At 46.9% G+C, this 20,583-nt stretch overlaps 1 protein-coding gene across 5 annotated transcripts; it reads right to left on the bottom strand.

Annotated features, from left to right (window-relative positions):
• Nucleotides 1-2,169: 2,169 nt before the first annotated feature.
• STOML1 (stomatin like 1) lies at nucleotides 2,170-20,464 on the bottom strand. 5 transcript variants are annotated; one of them, XM_028507061.2, is made up of 7 exons: nucleotides 20,229-20,464; nucleotides 18,441-18,547; nucleotides 17,062-17,211; nucleotides 16,550-16,753; nucleotides 5,777-5,948; nucleotides 5,108-5,317; nucleotides 2,170-4,585 (listed from the first exon to the last, which is right to left on the bottom strand). In XM_028507061.2, exons 1-7 carry the CDS (start codon nucleotides 20,359-20,361, stop codon nucleotides 4,392-4,394), a joined length of 1,170 nt encoding a protein of 389 aa, XP_028362862.1. In that variant the 5' UTR covers nucleotides 20,362-20,464; the 3' UTR covers nucleotides 2,170-4,391. The 5 variants fall into 5 exon arrangements, with proteins under 5 accessions (XP_028362862.1, XP_028362867.1, XP_035884023.1 ...); XM_028507066.2 differs by lacking the exon at nucleotides 18,441-18,547 and having other exon boundaries at nucleotides 20,229-20,448; XM_036028114.1 differs by lacking the exons at nucleotides 2,170-4,585; nucleotides 5,777-5,948 and adding an exon at nucleotides 6,395-6,756 and having other exon boundaries at nucleotides 5,144-5,317.
• Between the last annotated feature and the right edge of the window lie 119 nt (nucleotides 20,465-20,583).

Below are 20,583 nucleotides of genomic sequence, written 5' to 3'. Positions count from 1 at the left end.
GGTTGTTTTTCTTCTTGATGAACTTGACTACTTTATCATTATGCATTTTCTCTCTTCACTCCTGGAAATATTCTTGGAGTATTGGCCTTTGATATACTTAGCCCCATTTTACAGATTTAATTCCATGAGCTGCACTTTCCAGGTCACACTAGTCAACCTTCCCCAATTCCTTCTGGCTAAACCCTCCCACCATTCCACTCCCTCACTCTCTCCCTACCCTCCATCACTGCCAACTTCAGCCTTGAACTTGAACACAGGGGTGTGTGTGTGCGTGTGTGAGAAAGAGAGAGAGAGAGAGAGAGAGAGAGGGAGAGAATGAATGAGAATGTATACAGGAATGGTCAGGCAAGCTAACATTTCAGAGGCCTGGGCCTAAGGCCCCTTTCCTGTCTTCATTTTCTCTCCACTGTCCCAGAGATCCTTCCAGATCTTGAAAGATAAATCTGGAATGAGAAAACCAGCTATCCCCAAAATTGCCACAAGGTGGTGCCACAAGCTCGTAAGTAGGCTTCTATGGGTTCCCTTTAGGAAGACAAGACTGGGACCAGGAAGCCAAGAGCCACAGAACCCCTCCCCAAGCATCTCCCCCTCAAATGCCTCCAGCCCCTCCAGGGCAACCCACATGGCTCTGTTTGCACCACCCTGGCGGACACAAGGATTCACCTCTTACTCCCTCTCCGTCCCTGTCTCCTTGTTTTGTCTCTCCTGTTTGCCTTCCAGTCTCTTTCTCCTTCCCTATCCCCATCTCTCTCTCCCAGCCTGTCTCTCTCTACTTCCACCTTCTTCAACAAACCCAATATACCCCCGCATTCAGCAAGTTACTTTCAATAACCAGTTGCTGGTGCCTATGCTATGGCAGACACTGCCAGGCTCTGGAGAGCACGTTGGGACCCCAGTCCAGGGCTGAGGCCTGTGGTAAGGCAGGCCCTTTCGTTCTCAGCCCCCTCCCTGTCCCCTCCTGGCTGAGTGGCAGAGAAGCTACAGCACTAGAAGTGGGGACTCTGTCCCCTTGCCCAATCCCATACAGTAGTAGAGTCAAACTTGGCAGAGCAACCGGAGGCACTAGGATCTTTTTTTTTTCATTTGATTTTTTAGAGAGAGATGTGCTGTTCTACTTATTTATGCATTCATTGGTTGATTCTTATATGTGCTGTGGCAGGGGATTGAACTCACAACCTTGGCATATTGGGATGTTGCTCTAACCAACTGAGCTACCCTACCAGGGAGCCCCAGGACCTTGAGAACCTCTTTAAGCCAGTCCCACCACCTCATGATCCATACTGATGTAGTGAACATAGGTTCTGGGCCCCGCTCCACCCCAAACCCCTCTGGACAAGTTGTCTCAGGGCCTGGTGGGCCTCTGTCTTCCCATCTGTGAAATGAGCTGTGTGGGTCAATCACTTGCTCCCTTCCAGCTGGGAATCCTGAGGTTCTCCAGAACTGCCTCCCACCCAGCCATGGCTTTGCAGGCTCAAATCCTGCTCCCAGCTTCTCCTTACACTGGCCTCACTTAAAGACTCATTGCCCTGGCTGGTGAGCTGGGCTCCACTTGGCTTAGGATAGGAATCAAAAAACATTTACCAAAAAGAGACAGAAATGTTCTCCCAGCTTCCAATAGTTCCAAATGTTCTCACAACCTCCTGATCACTCAGTTCATAGCTTTTGGTTTAAAGGCCCCGCTGGGAGGCTAACCAGGGAGACCTGCGTGAGTGACCCAGAGATTTTCATCGTCAGCACCTCTGTGGCTTCACTTTGGCACACAACACACCCCATGGCTAGGCTTCGTGTGGAAGCGGGCGCATACTTTATCTCTTCCAAGTTCCTCCCTTCTTTCTCCAGTCACTTTCATTTATATTCCAAATGGGTCAAAAATTTACATGTAAAAATATGAAATTATAAGAATACATGGAATTCTTTTATAACCGCAGAATGAAGGCTTTTTACTTGATTCAAATTACAAATGCTTTGAGCTAGCAATTTCCCTTCTAAGAGTTTATCCTCCAAACTCAAGCACAGTTTAATTGGCATATTTAAAGGTTATGAGTGCAACATTGCTTGAAATAGCAAAACTCAAGACATAATCTAAGTGCAAGACAGGTGAAATAAATTGTGATACATCCAAACAATGGAATCATACGTAATTAGCAAAACCAAATGGGTAAAGTCTTCGTGTGCTAATATAAAAAAAAAAACCCTCAAGGTTTAATGTTAAGTGAACAAAACATGTGTTTGCTATGTTGCAATTTGTGTAAAACAAAAAACACACAGGATAAACCAGGTGATTATACAAGCTATTCAAAATTTAACATGAGACATATTAGATATTAATATATAAACAGCATAACTACAGGGTCTGGCACAAATAATGCCCTTTTTATTACGAAATCATGAGCATATAATTCTGTAACATAACAGTATCATACTCAAGCACAACAAATGACATTTTAGGTGAAATGCCCAAATGAAAACTAAATTCGTACACCCGTATTATCACCCTACCAAGCACACTCGAGCAGGCCCCACTTCTGCTGGACCCGTGGAGTGCCGGGTAGGCAGGGGCAGCGTCTCGCCCACCACAGGGGCACTCCTGGCACACGGTCACTCCTTCACCCTCCTCATAGTCCGGGTTCCCCTGCTCCGTACCACAGTGCCCAGTTCCTTCTGTGTCCTCAGAAGGGCTTTCCTTTCTGTCCAATGTTTTTCCCACATTTCCTTTTTTTAAATTTTACTGATAGTTTGAGAGAGAAGGGGGGAAACAATTTGGTGTTCCACTTACGTATGCCTTCACTGGTTGATTCCTGTGTGTGCCCTACCGTGGGACCAAACCCACAGCCTTGGTTTATGGGGAGGATGTGCTAACCAACTGAGCTACCCGGCCAGGGCTTCCCTCTTTCTTTCCTTTTCTCCTTGCTGGCACCTGCCCACGCAGCTCCAAATCTCAGGCACCACCCTCTCAGGAAGTGTTCTTTGATTGACACCCTCGCCCTGCTAGGTAGGTACCCCTTGTCCTCCCATAGGGACTAAGTTCCGCTCAGCCCTTTGAAGCCCACGGGCCCTTGAGACCATGGGCTCCCTGCTGGAGTGCCGGCCCTGCCTGAGCGGCACAGCCCCACGGAGGGGCATCAATGGCTGGCGGCAGGGCTTGCTCTCCACCACAGACAATTCCGGGAACTTTCAGTTTCCCCTGGTCCTTCCATGCCCAGAGACTCTGAGGAGTTTCGGTTTCTTTTAAGCTTTCACAGGAAGGCCTGTTGCGGGAAGCTGTTTCTCAAGGGACGCTCGGGTTTCTGTGGGGCTTTTTCACAGGCCTCTTCAGGAAGTGAGATTCAGATGAGGACCGGAGAAGTGAAAGGCCCCTCCCCCAGGCTGCCTGGGGTCTGGGCTGGATCAGTGAAGCGGCAAGCCTGGCCAGGTCTCCAGGCTGGAACTCTGTGCAGGTTTTGTTTCCTTCCCTTTATCCAGTGGAGAAGGTGAGACGAGGTGTGACAGAAGGGGAGGCACAGACCAGCCCTGACACCTCTCCTGAATGGGGTGACTCCACCACGCCTCACACCCCAACACCCCCCCTTTCCTGGCACACCTCTCTATACAGAGGAACAGAGTGCCGGCTCCTGCTTCAGAGGATTTGAGACCCTCGGCACAGAGGATCCGCAAGGATTCAAGAGCATCGTGAGGGTTTGTGTCAGCCTGTAGGGCCCTAGTCCCTGGCCACAGACACCAGGGGAACAGCCTGGGGATCCCCCAACACCACATCCTACCGCTCCCCAACTCGAATTTTCAAACCTGTGGTAGGCAGTACAGGAAGGGCAGGGCTCCCTTCATGCTGCCCTAGGCCCCTACCTGGCCCGGCAGGCGTGTAAGAGTGAGCTGTCAGGCAAGTCAAGAGGTGTTTGGGGCCCAGGGAGGAGCAGACTCCACTCTACCCATCCCGACCTGTGGGCCTGGACTGCAGTCTGGACCGTGGGCCCTGTCTGACCCCCAGGTCCCTCTGGCTGCAGTGACCTCTTCTCGGTGGTCACTTTCCTCTCCATCTCCCCCCACCCCAACCACACTCTGGATCTGGGAGCCTGAGCCACATACTTTGCCCCTTCACAGTGGGACCAAACCAGGCTGTTTCTGTGGGCCCTGCCCCTCCGATCAGACAGGTGGGAGGGCAGAGCAGGCCTGGTGCTCCTGTCACTGTGCTGTGTGCCCAGTTCAGGGCTGGGTCCTTGGCGGGGACTGGGAAGGGCAGAGCAGCCCGACTCAACCTCCATTCACTGGCTCCTGGCTGGGTCTGACACTTCTCAGGGACTCAGTAATCTGAGGTGCAGCACCAATGCCTCTTCCTCCAAGATGCCCCTGGCTTGGTGCCAGGCTTGGGCTGGGCTACGGATGGTCAGCCAAGGCTGCTACTTCAGGGTTCTGAGGACAGCCTCCAGTTTCATGGCCACTGCCAGGTCACCCTTCACCTTTAGTCGCCCACTCATGTAGGCCCCCAGGGGCCGCAGCTCCCTGCACAACAGGGCCCGTAGGTCTGCCTCAGCCACCTCCACCTCCACGTCAGGGATGCCATCAGGCACTCCACGTCCCACTCTCCCTTGCCCTGTGGGGAGAAGAAAACCAAATGTGAGGAGGGGGACAGCTATGTTGGGTGGGGGGTGGTCAGCACATCCCACTGGGAGGAACAGAGAATAGTGGTGAAGCATTCATGGTCTAATACCTGGGTTCAAGACCTACTGGCTGAGTAATTGCTGAGTCTCAGTTTCCAAACTGGTGAAATGGGGATGATGATGACATTCCCTAAATTATAGGCTCATGATAAGTAGGAGAGATAATGCACAAAAAGTACTCAGCACAGATCCTGGGACACGGCAGGCCTGCAGCGTGTGCAGGACTGTTGGTACAGGAGGCTCAGCTATCTGAGTTGTCCTGCTGGTGCAGACAGGGTGGGGAGGCAAAAGCCAGGACAATCAGTGTCTGCACACGGTGTCTACGCCCCTGACTGCTGTGGCTTCACCCTAAACTGCTATCACAAGCAGGGATAGTCTAAAAAAGGACCCAGGGGAGAGGATGGGGGCTACAAGCAACCTGGGTGGAAAAGAGAGGGCAGGGAGGGCCGCTGCACCTGTAGTGAGGTCCAGGAAGTAGACGCTCTGGGTGCCACTGGGCAGGATGACATTGAACTGGTAGCAGGCCCCGACTTGACTGACCAGGGTCTCAGACAGGTAGGGCTGCAGAGTCGTCAGCAGCCCCTCGGCCACAGGCTGCTTCAAGCTGGGCCCAGCACCGGTGTGAGGGGCAGGCAGCTCAACTTCACTCACGATCTTCAAGGTGTCTGTGGTAGAGGAGCCCAAAGGGTTGAGGAGGGGGGTAGAGAGGGAAGATCAGTTGGCTGCTAAGATCAGGATCACTGGTTCACAGCAGTTCCCTCTTATATCCCCTTTAGGTCCTGATTCAACTTTCTTCTTTGCTAAGAAGCTGCCCTTGAGTTTTCTGCCTTAACTCCCAAACCCCATCTCTAAGGGACTCCAGTCTTAAATGGAAATCTCTTTTCTGGATATTGTTGCTTCCTGCTTTGCAGGCTACCAAAGGCTTGCATGCACTCACAAACAGCTGGGTTTTTCCTGCCGCCTGAGCTCTGGACAGCACTAGATTCACAGTAGCCTGACAGACAGACAGGGTATGGACTACACAAAGGTACTTGATTAAGGGAGCAAGTAACAAAGCTCGACCTGTGCTGGACAGCAAGCTGAGTGCTCTGCTGAGTCCCCACCCTTTTCTGGAGGCTCCTCACCTTGCCCCAGGGGCAGGGCACATCCTGCCACTGAAGACATGCCCACCTCCAGAAGGTGGGGAGCTAGCTGCTGGAGGGGGCTGTCCTGGGGCGGCTGTAGCACGGCCTCCACTGCCAGCTCCACGCGGTCCACCTCGAGCCCCCAGGCCCTGGTCACATCGTTGATCTCCAGCTGGAGGACAGTGTGGGGAGAAATGGAACTCACTGAGCATACCTTCCCGGAGCAGCTTCTTTGGGCAGGCTGGGCTAACCACACATGGACATGGTGGCACACGGGACACCACACCTCCCTTGAAAAGTTTTCTCCTGGGCACACAGGCACGAGACAATCACAACCCAGCTGTGGGCTGCTGGCAGTAAGCACCCAGGGCTTGCTTTATCCAGGTAAAGGGCTCACTTTACCAGGAAAGACATGGGGCAGTGAGTTATCCAGGCAAAGGGGCATCAGGGAAAGGAGGGCCCTCCCAGGCAATGGGAACAGCATGCACACAAATCCAAACAGGAGAACCTGGAACATTCTGGAACTGTGAGTAACCATAGCTCCTTCAGTTAGACACTCAAGTGTGGGCTGGGAGACTGAAGACAGCTGAGGGGTCTGAGGTGGCTGCTCCTGCTCACCTGGATTTATTTTGAGGTACAAGTACCCCCAGAAGGAGTTTAGCAGGGAGCTGAGAGAACAGACTTGCTTGTTGGAAAGATTCTCTTGTTGCCGTGTGGACACTGGGTTGGAGAGGCTGAGGGTGGAGGCAGAGGGACCAAGTAGGATATTGTTTCAAAGTGTCCACAGAATTGATGTGAATCTGGCATAAGGCAGACACCATGGAGAAAAGATACACCAAGGGAAGGGCACAATTCTGTAAGCTACATGAAGCTACAGAAAGACACTGGAGAAAGAGAACCAGTGGGCTAGCTGGCTGCCCAGGTGTGTGACGACAAATCAGAGAACTCAGGTTTCTGGTATGGCTCATAAGTGTGGATGCCTGCCTAGGAGGACACACAGTGGGTGACGCAGAGCTGGGGATGTGTAGAGGAGGGATGATCATTTTTTTAATACATTAAGCTTGAGGTGTGCACAGCACAGCCAACTGTCCACTGGGCAGTTGGATAAATGGGTCCAGGGTGCAGGAGAGAGTGGCACTGGAGGAGAGTGGCATAAATAATTACTGTCCAGAGGCAGCAAAAGCTCTGGGTAAATGAGGTCTACCCAGGAGGTCACAGATGAAAACAGGCCGTTAACAGAAACCTGGACTCTGAAGAGCAGGACAACAAGGAGTAATAGTGGTAACCGGAAGGAAGGAGGAAAGCTGGGGTGTGGAGTAACGGAAGCCCAGAAAAGCAGACAATCCATCTAGAGTACGAGAAGGATGGGTGCCCAGAGTCAAAGGCTGCCAGCAGGTGAAGAAGGGGAAGGGCTGAAAAGTGCCCTCTGCATTAGCAAGAGGAAGTTCACGTGATGTCCGTCTTGGGAGCCTGGAAGAAGCCCAGACTAAGGACAGGAAGAAAAGAAGGAGAGAGGTATGAGGGCAAGAGGAAGAGAGGATGAAAGGGTAATGAAAGGATACAGGGAGCCGGGTCCTGGGCCCAGAGCACTGCTGCTGCAGGGGCAGTGCAGCCCCGAACAGAGGAAGCAGATGTTTCCAATGAGGCATAAAAACTAGCACAGATGCTGATGAGTCCGTAGGGGTGATGCTGGAGGAAGCTGAAAGAGTTCTTGTCCTAGAGTTTTCCTCACCTGAGCTTTAGGAGGCCAGGCCTGCTGCACAGAGTGATGCGTGAGGATGGGAAGGCTGAACCAGGAGAGTGCGGGGTGAAGCAGCTGGCCTGGAGCAGCTAAGGAGAGTCCAGCAAGGCAGGGAGTATTCAGTCCCTCCAGATAAAACGTAGGCAAAAGGGAAATACGAGAGAAAAGTGTATGCCAGAACTAGGACTTAAGGAGATGTGCAGGCTTTCCCGAGATTTCATTTTAACCATAACACTGACTCCACTTACCAGCAGCCAACTCAGGCCGGGCCTGGGCCCGGGCCCTAAATGACTCCAACATCCTGGTGTGAGACTGACTCCTCCCAAACTGCCTCTCTTGGGTTTGTGCACCAAAGCCAAGTGGAACAGGCCAAGATCAATTTTCTTTTCCTAAACGTAAATTAAAATGTAATGAGGTTCTATAAATAAAAATTGTTATCAACTTATTATCTGGGCTGTATAAGACTGAGCACTGAAAATGAACTTAGGAGAAAAATAGACTAAGTGAGAACTTACACAAAAAGATAGAAACCATAAAACAGAACCAGTCAGGAATGAAGACTACAACTGAAATGAAGAACACATTAGATGGAATCCATAGCAGATTACACAGAGGATGGAATCAGCGATTTGGAACACAAGGTAGTGAAAAACACCCAAATGGAACAGCAAAAAGAATTTCAAAAAATAAGGATTGTTTAAGGGACATCTGGGACAACATCAAGCATAAAAACATTTGCATTGTAGGGGTACCAGAAGGAGCAGAGAAAAAGCAAGAAACTGAAAATCTTTTTGAAGAAATAATCACAGAAAATTTCCCTAACCTGGCAGAGGAAAAAGACACACAAATCCAGGAAATGCAGAGAGTCCCAAACAAGATGAACCCAAAGAGGCCCACATCAAGACAAATTTAATTAAAATGCCAAAGGTTAAAGACACAGAGAGAATCCTAAAAGCAGCAAGAGAAAAGCTTCTACATGGGAGTCCCATAAGACTGTCAGCTGATTTCTCAACAAAACCTTTGTAAGAAAGAAGGAATTGGCAAGAAATATTCAAAGTGATGAAAAGCAAGTACCTATAGCCAAGATTATTCTACCCAGCAAGATTATCATTTAGAATTGAAGGGAAGAGAAAGAGTTTCCAAGACAAGAAAAAGCCAAAGGAGTTTATCATCACCAAACCAGTATTCTTAAAAGAAACATTAAAGGGATTTCTTTAAGAAGAAGAAAAAAGAAATTAAAAACCCAAATAATAAACTGGTAATAACTACATACCTATCAATAATCACTTTAAATGTACACCGATTAAATTATCCAGTCAAAAGACACAGGTTGTCTGAATGGGTAAGAAAACAAGACCCACACATGTCTCTGCCTACAAGGCACCCACTTCATAACGAAAGACACAAATGGACTAAACAATAAAAACAAATTTAAAAAAAGTGTTGAGATTCAGGACAGATTTAATTAGACATAGAGAAATAGAGAAATATATCATCCCTTTAAAAAAATAAAGACACATATAGACTGAAAGTAAAGGAATGGAAACAGGTATTTCATGCAAGTGGTAATAAAAAAAAGCTGGGGTAGCTATATTTACATCCAACAAAATAGACTTTAAAACAAAGGCTATAACAAGAGACAAAGAAAGACATTTCATAATGATGAAGAGATCATAAGAGGATATAGTGGGAGCGCCTAAATATAGAAAGCAAATACTGACAGACATAAAGAGAGAGATCGACAGTAGTACAGCCATAGTAGGGGACTTTAACACCCCTTTGATATCAACAAACAGACCATCCAGACAGAAAATCAACAAGGAAACAGCAGCCTTCTATGATACATTAGACCAAATGGATTTCACAATTTTTTTTTAAAAAGGATTTTACTTATTTTTAGACAGAGGGGAAGCAAGGAAGAAAGAGAGGGAGAGAAACATCAATATGTGGTGGACTCCCAAGCACCCCCTACTGGAGACCTGGTGGACAACCCAGGCATGTGCCCTGACTGGGAATCGAACCTGTGAGGACCTAATAGATACTTTTAAGAACATTTCACCTTAAAGTAGCAAAATATACATTTTTTTCAAGAGCACATGGAACACTTTCCAAGATAGACCATATGCTGGGTCACAAAACAAGTCTCAATAAACTTAATAAGACTTAAATCATATCCATCTTCTCCATCTTCTCCAAACACAATGGTATGAAACCAGAAATGAATTAAAAGAAGAAAACTGAAAAACACACAAACACATAGAACCAAATAACATGTTACTATACAATGAGTGGGTAAACAATGAGATCAAGGAAGAAATCAAAAAATATATTGAGACAAAAATGAAAACACAACAACTCCAAATATATGGGACACAGCCAATGCATTTCTAAGAGGGAAATTCATAGCATAACAGGCTACCTAAAGAAACAAGAAAAATCTCAAATAAACAATCTAACCTTCCATCTAAAGAAACTAGAAAAAGTTAAATGAAGTTGATAAACCTTTAACCAGATTCATCAAGAAAAAAACTGGGCTTACCAAATAAATAAAACCAGAAATGAAAGAAGTGACAACTGACACCACAGAAATACAAAGGATTGTAAGAAAATATTATAAACAACTATATGCCAACAAATTGGACAACTTAGTAAAAAAAGTGGATAAATTCCTAGAAACATAAAATCTTCCAAGGCTGACTCAAGAATAAACAGAAAATGTGAACAGACCAGTAACTACTAACAAAATCAAATCAGTAATCAAAAACTCTCAACAATCAACATGGATGCAACTGGAAAGCATTATGCTAAGCAAAATAAGCCAGGCGGTTGAAGACAAATACCATATGATCTCACCTTTAACAGGAACCTAAAGAACAAAACAAAGAAACAAGCAAAATATAACCTAAGAAACTGAAAAAGAGGACAGGCTGACAGTGTTCAGAGGGGAGAGGAGAGGGAATTTCAGGGGAATTTCAGGGGAAAATGGGAAGGGTTTACAGGAACAAGTATAAAGGACACATGGACAAAAACTAGGGGCGGGTGGAAATGGGAGGGAGGAGGGGAGGGCTGGGTGGTTGGGTTGGGATGGGAGTAAATGATAGAAAATTGTACTGCAACAACAATTAAAATAAAAAAAGATTAAAAAACGAACAAACAAAAAATACCTCTCAACAATCAAAAGTCCTGGACTGGATGGCTTTAGAGGTAAATTTGATGAAACATTCAAAGAAGAATTAACAGCTCCCCCTCTCAAACTATTCCAAAAAACTGAAGAAGAATGAAGGCTCCCAGACTCATTTTATGAGGCCAGCATTACCCTGATACCAAACCAAAGACAGTAAAAATGAAAGCTACAGACTAATATCCCTGGTAAAAATCAAAAAGAAAATCCTCAACAAAATATTAGCAAACTGAATTCAGCAATGCATTAAAAAGATCATATATCATGATCAAGTTAGATTTATTCCTAGGAAGCAAGGCTGGTTCAATAACTGCAAATCTATAAACATGATACACCACATAAACAAAATGAAGGATAAAGATCATATGATCACATCAATAAATTCGGAAAAAAAACATTTCACAAAATCCAACATCCAGTTATGATAAAAACTCTCAGCAAAATGGGAATAGAGGGAACACATCTCAACATAATAAAGGCCATATATGACAAACCCATAACTATCATCCTACTCAGTGGGAAAAAGCTAACAGCATTCTCTTTAAGACCAGGAACAAGACTATCACCGCTTTCTACTCAATATGGTATTGGAAGTCAACAAAACAATCAATCAAGGAAAAGAAATAAAAGGCATCCAAATTGGAAAGAAAGAAGTAAAAGAGTATGCAAATCCTTATTTGCATATTACATGATGCTATACAGATAGAATCTTAAGGTACCACAAAAAAAAAACCTCTCAGAAAGAGAAATTAAGAAAATCCCATTTACAATTGGATCAGAAAGAATAAATACCTAGGAATACATTTAAACAAGGACTTTAAAGACCTGTACCTGGAATACTGTAAGGCACTAAAGAAAGAAATTGAAGAAGATATAAATAAATGGAAGTATATACCCACTCATGGGTAGGAAAAATTAACACCATTAAAATGTCCACATGGCCCAAAATAATGTAGAGTTTTAGTGCAATTTCTATCAAAATACTGAAAGCATTTTTCACAGAATTAAACAAAAAATTCTAAAATCTGTCTGGAACCACAAAAGATGCCCAATAGCCAAGGCAATCCTGAGAAAGAACAAAGGTGGAGGTTATCACACCACCCAATATCGAACTGCACTGTAAGGGTATTGCAATGAAAGCAGCACGGTACTGTCATAAAGACAGACACATAAAGCAACAGAACAGAACAGAGAGCGCAGAAATAAACCCAACTTTATGGTCAATTAATATTTGACAAAGGACGCAAGAACATGCAGTGGGGTAAAGACAGTCTACTCAATAAACGGCGTAGGGAAAACTGGACAGATATGTGCAAAAAAATGAAACTAGATCACTTCTTACACCATGTCCAAGAATAAATTCAAAATGGATTAAAGACTTCCATGTAAGACCCAAGACCATAAAACTCTTAGAAGAAAACACAGGCATTCTTGGACATCACTGTAAGTAATACTGTTTTGGATATGTGTTCTTGGGCAAGGGAAACAAAAGAAAAGTAAATAAATGGGACTACAACAAACTACAAAGTTTTCACACAGTGAAGAAATATCAACAAAATGAAAAGACAATCTACTGAATGGGAGAACATATTTGCCAATGACAAATCTGATAAGGGATTAATATCCAAAATATATAAGAACTTATACAACACACACACACACACACACACGCACAGTAATTCAATTAAAAAATGGGCAGAGGACCTGACTAGACATTTTTCCCAAGAGGACATGCAGATGGTTAATGGACGTATGAAAAGGAGCTCAAAGTCACTACTCATCAGAGAAATACAAATTAAAACCACAATGAAATATCACCTTCCACCTGTCAGAATGGCCATCATAGGTAAATAAAACAAAAAGTGTTAGCAAAGTTGTGGAGAAAAGGGAACCCTGTGTGCTGTTGGTGGGAATGCAGACTGGTACAGCTGTCACCTAACTCAAGGAGTTCCCCACTTGGGGAGTGCTGACTGACATCGTCTTCAGGTACTTTTATTTACTTGGAGCCAGTCAAGGAGACAGGGAATTCACATCCAAAGCTCTGTCTCCCTGAAGGGAGGCTTAGCCATTGCTTATATTCACTATTTGATTAATTACATGTTGATTCTTCTTTGCAGCTGGCTACACTTAATCAGGCTGGGTTCCTGCCAAACTCATCATATTTATAGCTCCTTCTATAAAATACTGTGCTACATTTTGACACTTATCAAGAATAGCATTTAGGAAGAACTACCCAGACCTTGAGACATTTGTTCCTACCTAACACAGCCACTATGGAAAACAGTATGTAGGTTTCCCCCGCAAAAATAGAACTACCCTATAAACCAGCAATCCTACTTCTGGATGTTAATCCAAAGAAATCAAAAACATTAATTTGAAATGTTATATGCACCCCTATGTTCACTGCTGCTTTATTTACAATAATAGCCACAACATGGAAGCAACCTAAGTGCCCATCAATAGACAAGCAGATCGTGAAAAAGAGCTACACAGATACAACGGGATGTGACATAGCCATAAAAAAGAATGGTATTTTCCCAGGGACTTCCGGCAAGATGGAGGCATAGGTGGACGCACTGTACCTCCACGCACAACCAAGATTAGAACAACAACAATTTAGAGCCAGAATAACACCCAGAACAGACAGAGAATTTATCTGAATGGAAGTCGGACAGCCAAGAAGTTGAAGTAGACCTGTTCACCCAGACCGGTAGGAGGGACGGAGAGGAGGAGCCAGGCGTGCGCGGGTCAGCGGCGCAAGGAGGTCGGGGAGAACTTGGCGCGAACCCGGCGCAATAAGCCATCCGGGCGAGCAAGATCGCAGCGGGTGGACCCTGAGTACGCAAGCTGCGGCTGTCGGACCCAGTGAGGCAGCGATTGTGGACCAGGACAGAGCTCGCAACCCAGGATCCCAGAGAAGGGACTGAGATCCCAGGAGGACAGAACTACCACCATTCTTCCCTCCCGCCCCTGCTCCCGCCCCCACATATAACGTCAAAATCTAGTGACTGGGGTGCCCAGCCCCAGTGAACACCTAAGGCTCTGCCCCTCACCATAACAAGAGTGACCAGACTGAAAAAAAAAAAAAAAGGAGAGACAGGGAGAGACATGTCTCCAACAGAAGAACAGATCAGTCCCCCAGGACTCATCCTTTTGAGCGACCAAGAAATAGCCAATATATCAGATGCACAGTTCAAAACACTGGTGATCAGAAAGCTCACGGAATTGGTTGATCTGGGTGCAAATTAGATGAAAAATGCAGGTTACCATAAAAGAGATGCAGGAAGATACGCGGAGGAGAGCCAATAGTGAAGGGAAGGAAACTGGGTCTCAAAACAATAGAGTGGACCAGAAGGAAGAAAGAAACAACCAAGCAGGAAAGCATGAAGAAATAAGAATTCAAAAAAACGAGGAGAAGCTTAGGAACCTCCAGGACATCTTTAAATGTTCCAGCATCTGAATTATAGGGGGTACCAGAAGGGGAAGAGGAAAAGCAACAGATTGAGCACGTATTTGAACAAATAATAAAGGAGAACTTCCCCATTCTGGCAAAAGAAATAGTCTTCCAAGAAATCCAGGAAGCTCAGAGAGCCCCAAAGAAGTTGGACCCAAGAAGAAACACACCAAGACACATCATAATTACATTAGCCAAGGTAAAAACGAAGGAGCGAATCCTAGGAGCAGCAAGAGATAAGGGGATAGTCACCTACAAAGGAGTTCCCATCAGACTGTCAGCCGATTTCTCAAAAGAGATCTTGCAGGCAAGAAGGGGCTGGAAAGAAATATTCTAAGTCATGAAAGACAAGGACCTACATTCCAGATTGCTCTATCCAGCAAAGCTCTCATTTAGAATGGAAGGGCAGATAAAGTGCTTCTCAGATAAGGCCAAGTTAAAGGAGTTCATCATCACCAAGCCCTTATTTTATGAAATGTTAAAGGGACTAATCTAAGAAAAGAAGATAAAGAAAAAACATGTATAGTAAAAGGACAGCAAACTCACAATTATTAACAACCACACCTAAAGCAAAACCAAAAGAAACTAAGCAAACAACTAGAACAGGAACAGAACCACAGAAATGGAGATCACATGGAGGGTTAGCAACAGGGGGGTGGGAGGAGGAGAGAGGGGGAAAAGGTACAGAGAATAAGTAGCATAGAATGTAGGTTGAAAATAGATAGGGGGAGGGTAAGAATAGTATGGGAAATGTAGAAGCTAAAGAACTTATAGTATGACACATGGACATGACTAAAGGGGAGGATATGGGTGGGAGAGGGTGTACAGGGGTGGAGGGGAGTGAAGGGGGAAAATGGGACAACTGTAATAGCATAATCAATAAAATATTTTAAAAAGTGGAAAAAAAAAAAGAATAACTTTTAATAAAAAAAAAAAAGAATGGTTATCTTCCCATTTGCGACAACATGAATGGACCTAGAGGGTATTATGCTCAGGTAAATAAGTCAGACAGTGAAAGACAAATACCATATGATTTCACTTATATCTGGAATCTGAAAAATGAAATAAATGAACAAATCAGAAATAGACTCACAGATATAGAGAACAGACTGATGGTTGCCAAATGGGAAGAGGTTAAGGGTTTGGTGGGAAGAGGGTTAAGTGTTTGGGTGAAAAAGGCAAAGGGATTAGTAAGTACAAATTGGCAGCTACCAAAACAGTCAATGAGCATGTAAAGTACAGCACAGAGAATACAGTCAATAGTATTGTAATAACTACACATGGTGTTATTGGGGGTATCACTTTGTAAGTTATATACATGCTTAACCACTATGCTGTATACCTGAAACTAATATAATATTGAATATCAACTATAACTGAAAAACATTTTTAAAAAATGTTTTTAAAATGATCTAGCACTGGGTTGGGAGGTGGTGGAGCAGTTGTTCTGGCTCTGGTCCAGCTCTGCCCTTGACCATGGCTCTCAGAGGCATGCAAAATAATTTCTGAGGCTTAGTTTCCTCCCTCCAAAATAATACAATATCACCCCTCTTGCAGCAAAATGTACAGCTGAGATACACTGGAGCTGGCAAAAGGACTTGATAAACTATAAAATGATCTGCCCATAAAAGGTACTGCTACTATGACAACTAGTGTTTTCTCGGGAATTTCACCGAGTTGGTTGACTTACTTCCAGAAAGGACTGGGACCTCCAGGACTGGCAATGCCCTACTCCCCACTCCTTTCCTCTAATCCCAGTTCACTGGGAAAGCAGAGCCGAGAGGAATGAGGGGCAAATTCACCTGTTTCCCTGTTAGGACAGGGGGTCAAGGGACCCACCACCACCACCTGTGTTCTCATTTCTATCCCAACTCGTCATAGGGTTTAAGGTGAATTCCAGTGTAGATAACTGTTTACACATGGAGAAGCAGGACCAAGTTCCAAGTGTCCTTGTGTTCCTTTCTTCTGTGAGAAGCCGGAACACAAAACCACAAAAAAGCACATGCTGCACTGAGGGGCAGAGAACTCCCCAGAAGGTGAGTGGCCAGGCAGGCCCCACTCCTTTCACCCACCTGCCTGCCCCAAGTCTACTGAAGGACCCTGGGGCCCTGTGTTGTCATGGCCATGCCAACAGAACAGTGAAGGCAAAGCCTCAGCAGTCAGAGGCAGACCCCCAGAATTCCTGTCAAGCCATGCCCCTGTCAGAGCCCCCTGGCTTTCAGGTACTCCTTTGTCCCAGGTTGCCATGGCCTGTGCCCATCTGGCATTCCTCAACTCATAGTCCCACCCACACCACTGGCTCTTCAAAGGTTGTCACATTCCTCAGGCATATGGTAAACTGAGGCCCAAGTGACTTGCTGCTTTGTTCAAAGCATCCCGCAGGCAAAGGCTGCCTACCAGGAGCTGGTCGCTGATCTTGAGCTTCTCCATCTGGATCTCCCGCAGAGGCCTCTTGAGCAGGGCCTTGGTCATGGCGTTCTGGGCTGTCATCCGTGTGGCTGTGTTCAGGTCCTTCACAGTCATCACTGACAACACTGGGTCCCAGATGCGGAACTGCACATCAGCCCCTACAGACAGCACGGCCCCATCCTTAGAAGCCAACTGTTGGGGGAGGCCATGAAAGAGGAGACACTCAAGGAGCGGAAGCTGCAGGGAGGTCAAGCCACTGAGACCACTCAGTTTGATCCACCCACCTGGTCACTAGCACCCTGTGAACAAAATGGTGACCCCAAGTACATGGGGTCAGGTATATGGAGCAAGGATGGGCTCCCAGCCTCCATCCTCAATTTTCTGGTCTCCTCTCTATCTCCCTTCCCCTGTCCCTGATAGCTACTCATAGGCCAAGGCACCCAGAATACACTGTACACAACCGCCACCCCCTGGTTTAGGTGAGCCAGGAAGCCCCTCACCTTGCAAGGAGGGACACTGAAGGCTCGTGTCCTCAGATCCACCCTCTGAAAGGAATCAACGAAGGGCAGGAGCAGAACCATGCCAGGCCCTTGAGGGGTGCGGATCCGGCCCAGTCGAAATACAATCATCCGCTCATAGGTGGGCACAATCTGTCCACAATGGCAAAGGAAGAGTTGAGGGTAGGGAGACCAGGCTGGTGATGATGGCTGCCCAGGGCCCTCCCTCCCTCCCTTCCCCCTTTCCCTGGGCAGTGTCAGGTATCCTTCAACTCTCTGTTTTCAGATAAGAAAACCAAGGCTCTGAGGGGTTAAGTGACTTGCTCAAAAATCATACATCGCTAAGTGAAATAGGCAAGATCTGAATGGAATTCTGAATGCTCTCAACTACCATACTGTACTAGCTTGATCCTCAGAGAAACTTCTCATGTCTGTGGTCTGAAGCTAGATGTGACTCAAACCAGGAAACCATCTGCTCTTGAATTAGTTAGGAGCAAATTCTGGGCTGTTCTACCCTTAACCCCAAGCAAAAGGCTTTGCCAACTTTGGGTGCCTGGAGTCTGCAAAGAAGCAAATACATCCAAATTGAGAAATGAAGGCCCAGAGAAGCAAAGTGACTTGCCCAAGGTCACACATATTTCAGTGGCAGTTTTAGGGCTAGGATTTAGGACTTTCTAAGGATGTCCTTCCAGACCACACCAAACCCAGAGGCTTTTTAGAAGAGCTGTGGCCCAGGGCCACACAAAGGGCAAGGCCTGCCTGGGCTGGCACACTGCAGCTTTCAGGTGTGGTTCTCAGCTGCGGCTTATCCTTCTCCCATCTGCACCACCCCCTGTGAAAACGAGGCCAGATTTCCTTTCACTCATTATCTGCTGGCCAACCTGAGTGTTTTTCATTTCTAATTTAACCTAACCTAAAGCACAGGCCCTCCACCTTATTTTAGCTGACCCGGCACCTTGTTTCTACCCAGCGGCAGTATGAAGCTCTCGCTTAGCTGTTAAGGAGTAGTTACATTTATACAGTCCTAAAATTACATTAGGCCCTTGGAAGGCAACCGCAAGGCTTATGTGGTCTCCGGTGAAAATGAGTTTGACACCCCTGCTAAAAGGTAGGAAGATCTGGCAAAAATATCTGTAGGCACCTGAACAAGATTCTCCAGAGCCCCATCACTTGGCAGTTTGGTTCCCATGTGACTTTGGACACATCTGAGTCTCTGTTTCCTCATCTGAAAGATGGTCATGAACTATCCTCACCCAGCCCATTTCACAGAAGCGTGATAACAAATATTTAAGGGAAGGAAGCAGAGAATGGAAAATTCATCCATCAGTGCCAAAGCTCTCAGTATGGCCCAACCACTCTGGAGCTGTCTTAGTCAGCCTTACCTTCAGGGAAAACCAGCCAGAAATGGGGAAGGTAATCAGCAACAACAAGAACCCCAGGAAACTAATGAGGCCGTGGCAGAGGCAAGAGGGCCAGGTCTGAGGTGCATCTGGGACGAGAGAACAGAGGCAGATGCAGGCAGAGTGAATGGGGTCAAGTATGCCTTCTGCCCACCTCCTTTCCTTCTTCGGGCTCTCAATCCTCCTCCTCGCCTAACATTCCCATATCTTTGGGCAAGTGCTAGTTAAGGACTGTTCTCTCCTCCCACACAACAAAACTAATCTGTCCGGCCCTGGCCACAGCTCAGGTGGTTGGAGCATCATCCCATACACCAAAAGCTCGTAGGTTCTATATCCGGTCGGGGCATGTGTAGGAGGCAACCCATCAATGTCTTTCAATGTTTTGCTCTCACATCAATGTTTCTCTCTCTCTCCCTTCCTCTCTCTCTCTAAAATCAATAAACATATATTCAGGTGAGGATTGAAAAACAAAAAACTAATCTGTCCCAAATCCAACCCTCCCAAGACTATTCTGTTGGACAATGGTCACTGAATCAAAGAATCAAATCATGTGATGCCCTCTTCATTGGGCTGAGCAGGAGCAATCTTATCTGATTTACAATGTATTGCCTTCCCAGACTTGGCACAGAGCCAGGAGCACCTGGGACTCTGCAAATGCAGGCTGGGGTGAAACTGAAAGCTGCAGGCATAACACACCCCTCCTCTCCCAGCAGCCCAGAAGTGTACTTTCAAGGAATCCTTTGCCTAAAGAAATAAAGCATTAATAGTTCACCAATAGGAGCCACAGGGGAGGACTAAGATGTTCTTTCCTAGCTCATAATTCTTTACCCCGCTTTAATGCCCTAAGGACCGCCAAATGCATGCTTCACTTGAAGAGCTTTAGATGGGAGGTGGTGAGAGAGACTAACTAGGAAGACGAGGTTCATCTGAGCCTCAGGTTATGGCCCCTGAAGAGCCAGGAGCCCAGGATGAGAGCAAAGCTGAGCCAACCTCAGAATCTGGGATGAGGTTATTCTCTTCTCTTTCCCTCCCAACCCTAGACAGGAAGCAGGAAGGAACCTCTGCCCCATCTTCTCAGGAACCCCATACCCTCTAGGTTCCCTGTGTCCCAGGATCCTAACTCTCCTTTCCTGCCTGGCTCTGATCCACAGGGCCCCTTCAGAAAAGGAACCCTTGGATAGGGCAGCTGTCATTACAGGAGGGTCAAGGAGAGACCCACTCCTCCAGAATTTGGTTGTCAGGCTGAGGAATGCGGGACTCAAGCCTTTGGGGCAAGACAGAGCCAGAGCAGACCAGAGGCAGCCGAGAGCCTTTTTAGCCTGCACATCTCCACCAGTAAACAGGGAGGTAGGTGCTCAAGCTCAGGGAATCTAAGAGATGAGGGTGGGGGCACTGAGAATCCCCTGACACTGCAGCCAAGTGCCCTTGGCGTGCTGATTACCTTCTATTCCTAGACCTTTGTTTCTTCTTGGTCAAAACGAGAACTTGAAACCTCTGCCCAGGCCTAAAAGGCTGATAAGAACCGAGGAGGGATGAGGTGGGGCGAGGCTCCTTGAAGATGAGAACTCTGGGGCTGCAGCCCCAAGGCACTAGAAACGACAGATCGGCGCTAGCATCCCAGCGCTATACAGGCCCCTCTCCACATCGTGTCCCCTCCCGCCTCCTCTTAGAGTGCGACTATGCCAGACGAGCTGACTTCTCAGGGGAAGAGAGTTCGGGTCGCCCCCCTACCTCCCAGATCCTCTATGCGGGGGCTGGGGGGCCACTCACCAGCCCCCGGTCCCACGCTGCCCGGCTCCGGGAACAAGTAGTCTTTCGGTAAGCCCAAGAAGCCAAAGCTTGACTGCTGAAAACGGTCCAAGTCCCCCAGGGGCAGCGCCCGGTAACCTGACCTGCCGACCATGGTGCTTGACTGTGGGGTTGCAGGGACACAATCCCACACCCCCACACTGTCCCTGACCAGCCAGCAGGCCTCTGCTCTGCCCCGCCCCACCTCGCCCCAGCTGGCCACCACTTCCGGTTTTCCCTGCGCGCCAGCAGCGACGCTCCGGGAGCAGGACGCGGAGGCTAGCCTGCCCAACTCCCGCCTTGTCACAGCGCCGCCTGCGCTGGGAGGGCCGAACTG

The sequence above is a fragment of the Phyllostomus discolor genome, chromosome 1 (genome assembly GCF_004126475.2).
Source record: "Phyllostomus discolor isolate MPI-MPIP mPhyDis1 chromosome 1, mPhyDis1.pri.v3, whole genome shotgun sequence".
Taxonomy (NCBI): domain Eukaryota; kingdom Metazoa; phylum Chordata; class Mammalia; order Chiroptera; family Phyllostomidae; genus Phyllostomus; species Phyllostomus discolor.
Note: the sequence above shows the minus strand (reverse complement) of the source record. Positions and strands in the feature narration are given on the sequence as shown.